This window comes from Alligator sinensis, unplaced genomic scaffold (assembly GCF_000455745.1).
Source record: "Alligator sinensis unplaced genomic scaffold, ASM45574v1 scaffold956_1, whole genome shotgun sequence".
Lineage (NCBI taxonomy): Eukaryota > Metazoa > Chordata > Crocodylia > Alligatoridae > Alligator > Alligator sinensis.
In genome coordinates this window covers 1091679-1105470 of record NW_005842496.1, presented here as the reverse complement: position 1 = coordinate 1105470, position 13792 = coordinate 1091679, and the positions used below count along the sequence as shown (strand labels likewise).

The 13792-nt window shown below is 38.9% G+C and overlaps 1 protein-coding gene across 2 annotated transcripts in view; it reads right to left on the bottom strand.

Moving 5' to 3' along the window:
• Positions 1 to 87: 87 nt before the first annotated feature.
• The window catches only part of PUDP (pseudouridine 5'-phosphatase), a 106090-nt gene continuing 92385 nt past the window's right edge, over positions 88 to 13792 (bottom strand). For both annotated transcript variants that reach the window (XM_025212960.1, XM_025212961.1), the window contains one exon: positions 88 to 1001. In XM_025212960.1, coding sequence (XP_025068745.1) covers positions 825 to 1001 — 177 coding nt within the window. In that variant the 3' untranslated portion in view covers positions 88 to 824. The remainder of the gene's footprint in view (positions 1002 to 13792) is intronic.

The following is a 13792-nucleotide window of genomic DNA, read 5'->3' as shown; positions in this document are numbered from 1 at the left end:
TGGTGCCCCTCATGCCTGACCCCCAGCCCCCCACCCCTGCCTGGCCCCTTACACCTGACAAACAGCCCCCTGCCCCACCCTGCCCTGTCAGTGTTCCTTACTCCCAACCCACAGGCCCCTGCCCCCCCAGCCCTGCTCCCCACGCAGCTTGCATGCATGCGTGCACACACACACTCTTTGTCTCCGTATCTCTTACTTGTAAGCAGCTGCCAGGGCCTCCACACAGAGCACATGATCCTCTGACAGCCAGTCACCTTGCCCTGCTGGTCCCAGCCCCAAGCAGCAAAGTTGGAAGTGCTGGGGAAAAGCAGAGGCAGAGGAAAAACCCAGGCATTTGCTTGCATTTTAAAAACCTGCCCCCCGTGACAAGAGGACATGGGGCCAAAAAAGAGGACATGTCCAGGAAAACCATACCTGGATGTATGGTAACCCTGGAGAAAACTGTGTTAGGGCAAGAGCCAATTTGTAACAAGTAGAGTTCTGCAATGATAAGACTGAGAGTCAGTGTGTTCCAAACAGCTTGTTGTTATCAGAAGAAGAACCTCCATACAGAGGTGCAGGAGCCTGTCTTTTCACAAATGCACTGAGGGCACATTACACTATGCAGAGAACAGATAATGAGTAGGCGGGAGGAGATAATCCTTCCAATGATCATTTTGTCAAATTTAATATGTAATTATGGAAAAATCTCACAGTGTTACCAGGATGTCTGATCTTTTGTTTTTTGGGAAAAAGTGATCAAAATAATGATAAATTGTACTTTGAGTTTTCACCCCACCTCTAATGTTCCCTCAAACCAAGAACACGTTGAGATATACTAGTGATTAGTCATATGGTGGTAAACCAAACAATTCTGGTTTAAAGTCCTCCATAGATTTCAGAACCACAGTTGCTTCTTTTGTAAGGTCTTGATTCAAATTTTCATCTGGGATCATAACTACTTGCATCCTGGCTGTTAATGCTGCTTTGACTCCGAGGGGAGAATCTTCAAACACAAGACACTGAAAAATGAAAAAAAAAATCATTAAAATATAGTAATAACCACTTATAATAAAATATGGTGACCTAGAATAAGACTCAAGAGATCTGGATTCATTTCCCAACTGTGCTACAGTCCCCCAGTACAACCCTGAGCTAGTCAATTAAGTAAACAATGTGCAAAGTATTTAAAGACTGACTTAAGACCTACTCAACATAACAATGAAGCCCTATCACCAGCTTATGAAAATACTTGTTAGCTGCTCTTCTGATTAGGAATTCACTTAAACATGTGCTTAAATGCTTTATTGACACAGCACCTGAATTCATCTTGACCTTTTTCACCTTGTAAAAGCTTGTAAAAATGTATTTGCAAAAAAGACTTGAAGTGGCTAGAAATTATGGTGCTTGAGTCAGTATCAGGATTTGCAGTGAATGTGCAAAGTAGAATATTTCAGAACATATGAACAGTGCTGCAAATCAGCATGCCATTTTCCCTAATCTCCTCCAATGTAATTTTGATGCACAATATTTCAGAGGGAAAAAAATAATAATTGTATCGAAGAGCACTACTGTAGTGTTACTATTACAGATTAGACAGTTTTGTCATTAAAAACACCAAGTGCTACACAGCCATAAATATTTTATCTGTTTAGTAATGTATCATTCAAGTCTCAGCTTGACAGTGAGTTTTGGAAACAATTCATGTATTATTTATATGGAAGTTATTGTTTAACATTAGGAAACATAAGAAGAAAAACGAGCATTTTAAGAGTTAAATGACTACAACACTTGGTGTAAAAATCCAGTACCTTTTTTAAACTACTTTGACTGACCATCTCATTAGCATGGACATTTAAAATTAATGTAAGCTCTTTTGATCTATGATTATCAGTTTAAATATCAAATTTATTAACAGAAGTAAGTTGTTAAAACCTAGGATGTTATATTTCAAACTTTTATTTAAAAGGTATTTTCCTCAATGAAGAACCTGAATCCATACATACCAAATGTATATAGTTATCATTGTGTTCAAATTAGCAGTACATATAGTGCATAAACAATAGTAGTATGTTAGAACTTGTAACATTAAACATAAATATAGTAAAAGAGGCACCAACAAAGAAGTTAAAGTTATTACAGAATTCAAGGCAATAATATGGTTTAAAAACAAACAAACAAATACTAATAAAATGATTCTACATGAACTATAAATTAAAATTCTTGTTCTTTCAACATCTATTCACAAGTATAAACATGTATATTTGTGACTAAATGTGTTAGGGAACTAATATCTCTGTATATGTTGCAGCTTTCCAAAATGCCTGCTTTCCTTTTTTAAAAGATGATGAAAAAAAAAAGGCTTTAAAACAAGCTTCTGGTCATGACACAAACTGATCAAAGGTGGGAAAAGTAAGTAGAAAAGGTGAGCATTTAATTCAGGATTTTCCACAAATAGATGGTTTCAAGATAAAATATTTGCCTCACCTTAAAATTTACCTGGTGCCTGTTGTCTTGTGTGACCCCTTAGACCTAATTTGAATATTTTTTATTCAAATCTAAACAACACTTTTGCTTTTTTGTTTTTTTGCATATTTTGTTTTTAATCTCTGCTTGATGTTGGCTGGGAAAGATAGTTGAATGTGACATGTGAACAGTCCCAGCAATGATTCCCATTCTTTATAATTAGCACTTGTGCTTAAAAGAAGAGTGTCCCCTTGCGTTTGATGATTAGAACCTAATTAATCTTCTTGCTAGATTCTCACCGAATCTGTTTCTAGCACATTGTATAGAAAGTACATTTGGAATCACTTGCTTAGGTTATGCTATGACCAACAGGGTCTGATCATACATTACGGAAATCAATAAAAAATGTTGCTATTGACATCAGTGAATGCCAGGTTCATTCCACAATGCAGAAAAAGAGCCAGTCAGAATGTAAACTGGTTTTCAGTGGGTGTGTCTACAGGTGCAATTAATGTGAAGCAATACACTCTGGAGCAATAAACTCCAGTTTACTGTCATTTGAACATGCGCACAGGAGTGCAGCTTGTTGAGCCAGGTCTCCCCAGCTCAACTTGCTGCAGAGAGGTTGGCTGAGGCATGATGGTGTTTCACTACCGAGCTAGTCAGCAGGCAACCCCCTCACTGAAACATCCCTCATGCCTAAACCAGTTGGGGCAGTGTCTACATGTGCACTGCTGTGGAGTAAATTAGTTTACTCTAGCCTAATGGGGATGCACATGTAGGCACCAAGATGTTTACCACACAGTTAATTAATTAGTTTACTGTGCAGTAAACGTCTAATTTAGACGCACACAGTGTAATTTAGAAAAAGTGTTCTATTCACCTACTGGAAAACTTAATTCCACAAAGGATCTGACTCTAACTAATATGTATAACTGAAACAACTGCGTTGTGTTCTCTTCAAAAAATAAATACAGTGTTTGTCCAAATCCCCAGCTGAATAGAGCTGAGCTTTGATAAAGTACAATAAGTAAGCATTCATCCTACTGCCATACTTACATAAGTAAGCATTCAGCCTAATGCTAAGAAAGGATTGTTAAATTATTTGTCCTAATAAGAACAAATTGCTGTTTTTCACAGAGGTACTTAGCCCACTTAGATTAACAAGGAAATATACTGCTTGAGTTGAAACTGTCACTGTAGTTTCCCTGGGTCTTGTGAGTTCCCTTCAGTTCACTCTTGTAGTTTTTGGCCCATATAAAAAAAGTTTTCTGTTTCTTACAAATTGTAGACAAGTGGTATTCAAAAATCATCAGCTACTTCATATCTTATCAGATGTGCTTCGTGTCAAACATTGTGTGTATGTGTGTGTATTTACAGGAACGTTAATGTTTTGGATATCTGTGCTCGATTTAAAAAACATCAAACAATATTGTATCAAAGCATGGATGCATTTCAATAAGTTAAATGCTGAGCACAGAAGATATCTAGATATCTTCAACATTGTACTTGTGATGCTCCGCGGAACATGCAAGAAAAAAAAGATGTTTGCTAATATATATTTTTAGACTATATGCTTCAGAGAGATGTTAGAAACATTTTCAGGCACAACATACTCTTCCTTACGTCACTTCCTCAGGTTCTCACCTTTTCCAGCTATAAAATTGTTCTAATAAAAGATATTACAAAGCAAATCTTTCTTCTGCATGTCAATTAGAGATATAACAAAGTATATTAAAGCCACTGATACCCAGTCACACAACATAAAATAATAAACTGTACTAGTGAATGCCCCTGTTCACTGTTCAGATTGAATTCTGCTAACTTTGGTTTGTTTTATATTTCAACTCAATACTTTGTTGATAAAATCCTGAAATTGATGGTAAAACATCCATTGATTTCAATCGAGTTGTGATTTCAGCCTATACTTCTAATCAAACGTATTAGAAATCAATACAGTTAACAATATTTGAAAGCTTTAGAAAACCATTATATATATATATATATATTCTAGTACCCTATTCAATTTTGTTTAATTAGGTTTACATAGTGTCCTTGCATGCGTCTATGCTGCTACTTCTGAGAAATGTAGAACACTTGAATGTTATAAGCCCTATAATTTAGGTGATGAATGAAAATAAGTATATTGCAGCCAGTTATACATACTCTTTTTACTTTCCCCATGGATTAATTTCTTAAAGCCACCTCAAGGATACAAGAACTGACAATGTAAGAGTGTACATACTGGCAATCAGGACTATGATAGAATTTTTCTTACAGACTTTGCAACTTAAGAATCAAGTTATTTTCTTTACTGATTTTAAATGGTCTCCTTGGTGATTAATGATGTATATGCTAAATTCTTGGAGAAGGAGAAATGAAAAATAGAAGCAGGGCTTAAAGAGACCTCAGAAGGTCATCTTGTCCAAGCTCCTGATCAAGCCATCCCTGTTTAAACCATCCCATATGAATGCACATCTAACCTATTCCTAAATTTGCACAATAACAAGGCACATTGTCCAAAACTACCAACAAACCCTAACTTGAGACAGGTAAAGCAGGTGGACAAGGGTATTGTCAATGTCCCACTGTTGCAAGGTAGTTAAAATGCACTTGAGAGATCCAAGGAAGAGGACCATGCTCCTGACTACAAAGGACAGCAAAAACACTCACAAATCCATGCCAATCTGACCATGGAGAATATGGGCAACTCGTGCCACCTTAGTCAGGGGGGATATGTACCCCCCCAGTGACCAGAGGGGGTTCCCCCGGAGGCCAATCTTGCCGACTGGGGGGGGGGGGCCCCCCCCGGGCCGATCGCGCCAACTGGGAAGCAGCTGCAGTGCTCCTGGAAGTGCCCTCTGTGCTTTGTCTGGCGCTTCCACTCCCCGGCCAGTGGTTGCCAGGTGGGCACCAGCACTCCCACCTGCCCCCCTGCCCATTGCCTAAGCAAGGAGCACGGCCTGTCAGGGGGTGCACCAGTGCTCTCAGGGGGTGCACATGCACCCCTGTGTACCCCTTACACGTCACCACTGATGGAGAGTAATATTCTTTCCTGATCCCAAATGTGAAATTGGTCTCATTGTGAGTGAAGGGGCAAGACCCTATAACCAGGAATCTTTAGGTTTCTTTTAGTCCCAGCAGAAAGACACCCCAGTCAAAATTCCCAGCCTTGGCTTCAGCCAACATCTAATGCTTGAGGAAGGAAAAAATCAAAACAAAACAAAACAACCTCCTTCCCAAAAACAAACACACACAAAACCCAATACCTGTAGTAACAAGAAAGGGAAAAGTTCCTTCTGCACTTCTTGTGGTAACCAGGAAAGTCCAGAAGCATGGGAAAAAACAACCAACCCCCTCCACTCTGACTTCATACTGAATAAATACTCAGAATATGAACTTCCGAAAGGGAGAATTGCAATTCTGAAGGACAGTGGAAACAAAGTATAGCTTGCAAAGGAAGAGGCTTTTTGAAGGGGTGCGAGGGAGGAGGTAAAAGACTAGGAAGATGCTAGGCAAAATGCTTTTAAAAGCTTTAAATGAAAATGCAGTAAAGTTGTGAAAACTTTTGTTGTGAAGATGATTATAGCCATTTGGAGAAATGTAAGAAACCTTGTTACACAGACATTAGCTTAAGTTTACAGGGTTTTGTTCTGTATTTTTCCCTAAAATGTAACTTTGAGTAATTTTATACCTAATTTATGGAAATAATTGCTGGACTAATTCAGACTCAGTATCCTTTACTGGGTAGAACAGAAAGCACTACTTGAAATTAAGTGTCCAGCATAACTGACATTATTTTATACTATTTTAATTAAAAGGACCTTCTAAATGCGCAGGAAGGAATTTTAAAAAATGCTTAGCATTGGCCTTATTCTGCTGTCTAGTGAAGTCAGTAGGAATTTTACCGTTAACTTAATTTTCACCTTTTCTGGGGTCAATGTGAAATGACTGAAAGTCCTGTACATAAAATATTAAAGCTATTTCTCTATGTGAAGAAAATCACCTTTTTATTTACAATACATATATTTTGGGGAGATTTACTCTAAAGATAACAAAAGGTTAGTAACTATAACATGAGAATAATATTTCAAAAGTCAAAGATATATTTCCTATAATAAAAATGAACTCAATATTAGATGTTTGGGTTCTTTACCAAGTGCATTTAAAAATACATAGAACAAAAAAGACAGAAAAGCCACAGTTTAAACATTCAGATGTGAAGAAACCAGAATGTAGGTACTTATACTTTGTCTATATCTATGTTAGGTAGTTATATGGCCTATGTTACTGAGAACCTCACAGTTTTTAACATATTTATCCACACAATATTTCTGTACAATAGGGTAGTTCTAAGATTTCCTTTTATAGAGGAGGAACTCAGTTCTTCTGAAGGGATTTACTGGAGCAGTGTTGAGCATTGTTATATTTAACTCCTAGAGTTGACTTCACTATCCCAGTTGTGTGTCAAACTTTCCCACCCCACGTAATGTATGGAAAGTATTATTTAAGGATGGAATTCTAGTGAAAAGGAATGGATAAAGAGAGGTGAGGGTGTAAAGTCCTGCCCTTTTTCTGGGACCAGCTATCTCAATACAGGCAATCTGTGTCCTTAAGGAAGAATCACTTTAAAAACGTACGTACCTAGGACTTTAAGAATATACCCTTACATTTTCAGCTTGATTTTCAGGAATTTATTAGATTATAAGCCATTTTGCATGATCTCCACACCTAGCAAGAGACTACAGGATCTGTGGGTAGTCAATCTCTCTTAGAATAGGTCATTTAGTATTATTAATAAAAGTTGTAGCAGTAATTCTAAGTAGTGGTGGGACAGCTTGCACAGGAAGATTTAGTGCAAATTTTCCTACTCAGCAGTGGCAATGCAGCTCAGCTCTAACAAGAACTCAAAGATGATATCCCTCACAGTAATCACTATTAACAGCAATTCCCCTGTTGGTACTTTAACTGTTTTCTTATCACTCATCCTGTTGCCAGTAATATAATAGACCATAGCTAAAAAAGCTAAGCAGCTAATGAGCTAGTCTAATAAAAGATATTGGATTTACCCAAAGAACCTTGTCAGCCTAAGCAGCTAATGACAATTTTAATAGTAACATTAAATTTACTTTTCACTTAACCCAACTTAAGTACTACTGAAAGAATACTATTCTTGTTCACTCATTGCAGCCTCCTCCTACTGTTTCTTCAGGGAAGTAGAGGCATGGACAAAGTTAATTCTTTTGATTGCTCCCCAACAAAAGCAACTTGATACATCTTATCCCATTATTTACAAAAAAATGTCATTAAATAAAAGCATTAGTTGCTAAATTATGTGGGGTTTTAAAATACTTTTAGACCTAGAAGGTGGAACAAAACTTTTTCTCTCTTCTCTCACTCTCTTTTTAAATAATGAATGTGTCCATCAAACTGTCTATAATCCTTTGGAATCAGCGGAGAAAATGCATCTTCTATTTTAGAAATTTAGCAAAGCATTGGCCTTAATTTATAGTTTCCAGTGAGCTAATTTCCTTCTACACTAGTTTCCTTTAAATGTCACTAAACTCCTTCCAGGTTGAAGACTAAAACAGTTTCAATCTGTTGAGCATTACGGCTGCCTATAGGGAAGCTTGGGAGTGGGGAGGGGCATTTTAATTAGAGCAGTTCCCAAAAAGCTGCTCTAATTATAACACTTCATCGTCACATGTATTAAGCCCCAACATGTTTAAAAATGGCAGCAGGATGCTTTAGCTAAGTTTCATTTGACAAGGTTTAGCTAAAGTACCCCCATAGATGTTTTAAAATGCACAGAGGCTTAACAGGTGTGATGATCAGGTGATGCTAGAGTTTTTAATTAAAACATGGAGCAAACTTGATTAATCAACGAGTTCTAATTAAAACAAGAACCAGCATATGTTTTAATCTTCAAATATCCAACTGGAGATGTGAGGCTTGGGAAAACCTGCTGTCAAAACTAGAGCACAGTCCTGCCTGTGGGCTTTATGTTTATGGTTTAAATTCATGGTTTCTCAGCTCTTACTGCATTCTAAAACAGAAAAAACATACTCTTCCACACACAGCCTTTAAAAGAGTAAGCTTAAATGCCATACTAAACAGCATTATCAAGACTTTTTAGAAACTTTTTTTAATCCATAGCATACAAGGAAATGCACTCCACAAGTCTGCCTTGGAAGACCTAATTGACTTCCATGATGTCACTAAGCTTGTTGTATGAGAGAAGCTGATGATTATGGAAGGCAATATGCATAATGGAAAAGCTTAACTAATTCCCTGGAACTTGAGGCAATTAAAGCTCTTAATTGCCAAAGAAGCCAGGCAAATGACCTATAATTATAGTGGCTTTAATGTTACAGGAAATGAAAGTATCAGGTCTTCCTTCAGGCTTTCTTATGACTGACACATTGTCAACAGCACAGAAACATTTTTAGCAGATGATGAGCAATTAACAGAGATCATCCACACAATTACCTTTGCTACACAGTGATCCTACAATCTGTCCACTGTTCTGGCCCACCTATGAGTTATATTTAGAGATATATAACAGTCAATTTATTTGCTCAGTTGTGTTACACACATATTGCAAAATCAGCATTCTTCCAGCAAAGACAGAGAGATGCACTTATATAGATTTTAGCTTTAAGTTATTACCTTTTTCCTTATTAGTTTGGAAAACGTGTTTCAGCATACTGTATTGCTGCCATGACATCTCTCAAACGTTAATGTTTAAACTGTTGCCTTAGGACAGTTTTAACTTTGGCACTAACCCAGGTAGCTACGAGTACATAAAAATAAAGCAGGCTATATACCATTTCTCTCACTGAATCTAAAATAATAATAATAATTTTATCTAGGAAACAAAACATAAAACAAGAGACCCTTCTGTTTAAAATGGCCATGGGGTGCTTTAGCTAGACTTTGTAGAATGAAGCATAGAATTAGCAAAAGCATCCCACAGCCATTTTTAAACATGTTGGGGCTTAGCAGATGTGACAATGAGGCATTTTAATTAGAGCAGCTCTAATTAAACTGCTTCTCTCCAATTCCAAGCATGTGTATAGGCAGTCATAATGCTAAGCAGATTGAAATTGTTTGTCTTCAACCTGGAAGGAATTTAGTCAACATCTGAAGGAAACTAGTGTAAAAGGAAATTAGCCCATTGGAAGCTATGAATTAAGGCCAATGCTTTCTAAATTTCTAAAATAGAAGATACATTTTCTTAGCTGATTCCAAATGACTGTAAACATTTTGATGGACATAGAGTCAATATTTAAAGACATTGAGAGAGTGAGGGAGAGAAGAGGAGATAAAAAGGTTTTGTTCCACCTTTTAGGTCTGAGAGTATTTTTTAAAAAAAAATCACATAATTTAACCCACATAAACTCATGTAAACCTAGGCATCTGAGGAGGGACAGTTAACAACGGCCTCACACTTAGGCCTCCTCTACATGTTACAGATCTCAAGCAATTAACTGGTTAATTGTGTAATTGCCTTAACACCAGCTACACATGCAAAGTACTTATCACACCATAAAAACCTCCAACCAGCAGAAGGAGGCTGAAAGATGATGGCAGACTCAGACCTCTTATGTACCCCTGAGAATGAAAGACCACAGTAGCTACAATCTCCCAGTCTCATGGGCTTCACGCACCCCCAAGGCTGAGCAATCATGGCAACCATGATCCCCCAGCCCTGGGAGTTTCACATACCCCAAGGCTGGGAGACTGCAGCAGCCGCAATCTTCCAGCCCTAGGGGTTTCACACACCCATGACAACTATTTACAGGTAGTAGCTAACTGCACAGTAGACTAATTTACTGCGCAATAAACATTGCACATATGTAGATACCAATGCTTTGCTGAACAGTAGATTAGTCTAATGCATAGTAAAGTATATTGTGTAAACACACCCTTTGTGCCTTTACCTGCATATGTAGAGGGTCCCTTAGCAAAACTATGAGTGAGGCAGAATTGAGTCAGGTATACCTAGGCCTGAGTGTCTAAATAGATATCAAGATATTCAAAACATGTTATAATTAAAGACAAAATTGGAAGCAGTATTAAACCTTCTATTTCAGGACTCAACCCAACACAGTTCGGATGAGACTTACATGGAGGCAGGAGATGAAAGGAAGGAGAAAGGGACCAGTATACAGAAAAGAGAAATTGCTTTCATTGCAAATAATTTTGTTGAGGCCTACTTTTGCAAACACTGTTGGAAAGGAAGAAATTAAATTTAGAGCGGCTAATTTGTCTGCATGTTTTGTTTGTAAATTAAGCATTATGAACAATTAATTTTCTGATTTGATTAGCCCTTTGGAAGAAAAATGAAGAGGAATTTTCATCCATTTAAAAAGAAGGTACAGATATAATGAACAATTAGGAACATTTCTTACATGTCAGTAGTGTGTGCCATGGGGCTCCTGGGCAGAACCCCACCTCACTGCACTGTGTGTGCGCATGGCTGTTGCACTGCACATGCAGGCACAGCGGACCTCCACTTTCTTGTTGCACTGTGCTGTGGACTCTCCCAGCACTGTGGGTTGTCCTGCCCCATCTCCTAGGCTAGGGACAGACATTACACATAAACCGGTTTAAGTGCTGAGAAACTGGTTTAAACATGTAACGGAACAGATGTTCAGTGCACATAAACCAGTATGAAAATGGCTGAAACCATTTTCAGATCAACCTGGTTGCAAGTAGTATTAAACTTAACTGATTTGACTCAACCCGGTTTATGCTATGTCTGTCCCAGACTCCTTGCTGGTTTAAGATAAATCAGAGTCCCCCAACATCCTGGCATGCTCTCTGGCTGTGCGGGTCTCTTTGCTCCACAGCAGGGCTGGCCCCTCCCCTCTACTGTTTCGCTGGAGCTCCGCAGTCTCTGCAAGCATCTGCCTGGCTTCTGCTCCTCCCCTCCCCGCCCCACTCTGTGCTAAGCAGGCATTCCCCCATCTCTCACAGACACTCAGCATTAACTAGCAGACCACATGCTACCTACAGTCCGTGCTGTGGGAGACAACAGAGGCAGACAGGCTTTTTGGAGCTATTCAACAGGTAGCTTAATGTCCTTCCTTGGAAAAGCTGTTTAAGAAGAGCTGTTTTCTCACCCACTCTCCCCTCCCTGCTAAGCAGGAATTTCCCCCTCCTCTGCCTTGTGGAGAAGGTATCTGTGTATTAGCTAGCAGACCACATGCTGGTGGTACTCAATCAACAGGCAGAAGGTAATGTCCCTCTGTTTTCTTAATGGGTCGATAAACACTGAGATAGGGGTGATACTGTTGTCAGCCCTGCACACCTGGCTTGCTTGCCTGTTAGTTTGATGCAGACAGTATACAGAAGCAGGGAGGGAGGTTGAAAAGCTCTGTATCATCAACAGATGCATGCACTACACATCCCCGCTTTGTCTCACTGCTAGCTGGGGGGGCTGGTAACACTCCTGCCTCCTGAGCAGTGAGCTGGGAAAAGCCTGGGACTGCAGGCAGGCTGGGGGTTTACACCCCTCCCTATTCAGAGCCTCCTGCTGGACTTGGCCACACCCCCCCTCAGCTCAGCTCTGCCAGGGAAGGGAGGCCTGCTCTATTGTCCCCCGGCTTCCAGCCTGAGCCACTGCAGGCATGTGCCTGAATTTCCTCAGTTCAGAGGGATTGTCTGTATGGTTGGAAACCGGTACAGCCTAGCCAGGTTAGACTAACCTGCAAAGGTTGAATCAATTCAGACTCAGAGTTTTTGAATGTCTGCCCCTAGCCCTAAGGTGGGAGCAGGAAGCAAAGTGGGGAGGGGGGCTACAGACCACAATTGCAGCAGCAAGCAGATCAATAGGGAGAGTACCAGCCAGATAGTAACTGGGGGCTACATAAAACTGTTGTGGGCTGCATGCAGCCCATGGGCTGCTAGTTGAACAGACCTGGACTAAAATATGCATTTAAGTTTCTTTATTCATCTCCTTACTAAAGCAGCATGCAGTATTTCACTTCCCCTTTCTGAAAGAAAGAAACAAAATATAGGATATCTGGCTCCTCTTCAATTTTCTTCTGATTGCATTCCCATTTTTTCACATCTCTTACATTTTTTGTGTAAAAAAAGTGATATGGAGATTAAAGAGAAAAACATTCAAATTCTGCCTGTGTTTTTTGTTAATACTCTTACTTCTAGTCTGCTTTTTGGCCTGTTTAAAATTGAGACTGGCTTAGTTAAATCTTCCTCACTAGAGATAGTATCCCTTATGGAATCTGCTAAGATATTAAAGCTGAGAGAGAATTAAATTAGTATTCACCTCCCTACTGGGGAAACTGGTGGCAGAATGCCAGTTTCCTATCCCAGGATGCAAAAGGCCATTTAAAAACCTTTGGGGATATATTAGAAAACTGTGCCCTGCTTTGAAAACAATTCCAGAGATAGTCCTAGGGACAGAAGCAGCTAGCTTGCTTGCTGATTGTTTAAAAAGAGATTAGCAGCTTCTTCCAAAAAAGGGCTTTTCTGAGTAAAGGGAAAGCCTTTACAGTGTTTTCTGATGGCTCTCAAACCCTGACTACTTGTAGATTTCAGACTGGTAAATAAAAAACAAAACAAAAATAAAATTAAGTTAATTTGCTATGCTGAACTCTAAGAGGTAAGCAATCTTTAAGAAGAAACCCAGAAGAATCTGAAGAAAAAAACTGCAGAAAAAGGGACACATGATATGTGCCTCTCTTTAGTTAACTGGTTCCGTCTAAAACTTACTTTTCAAATTTGGAATCTGGTGGCTGTACACATAATGGTGAGGACTAGAAAGATCTCTTTTTTCCTCCATCTGTGTTTGGTAAGGAGACTGTAATTGCTTTATCAGATCTATCACATTCAAGTGATTATAGTATCTGCCCTTACTCAGAAACATCATTTAATGAGGAATGTGACACTTCATTTAGGTACTGGTGATTTTTTATTTCTAGCATATTAATTTTATGTTCCACAGAATGAACTCCATGATTCTTACAAATTATATTCTTTTTAAATAATTTAAATTCCAAAATCTGAAAATCTGTCCTACACCTAGAGACTTGCATTCTGGAAACAGGAGAATAGCTCTGAAAATACTTAAGAAGCTTGACATCCAGACTTCTTAGGGCCTGAATCTACTAGGCACTGGGTACATCTGACCTTGGCACCCTACAATAAACTTAAATGAAAGACTTTAATGGGAGTTAGGGATGTGAAAGGTTAATTGATTAATTGTTTAACTGATTAACTGTTTAACCAATAAGTGTAGTGATAACCAGTTAGCCTACCAGTTATCCTTTAGCTTGGGGCGCACACTGTCTGGCAAGGAAGAGCAGAAGAGAAGCTGCAT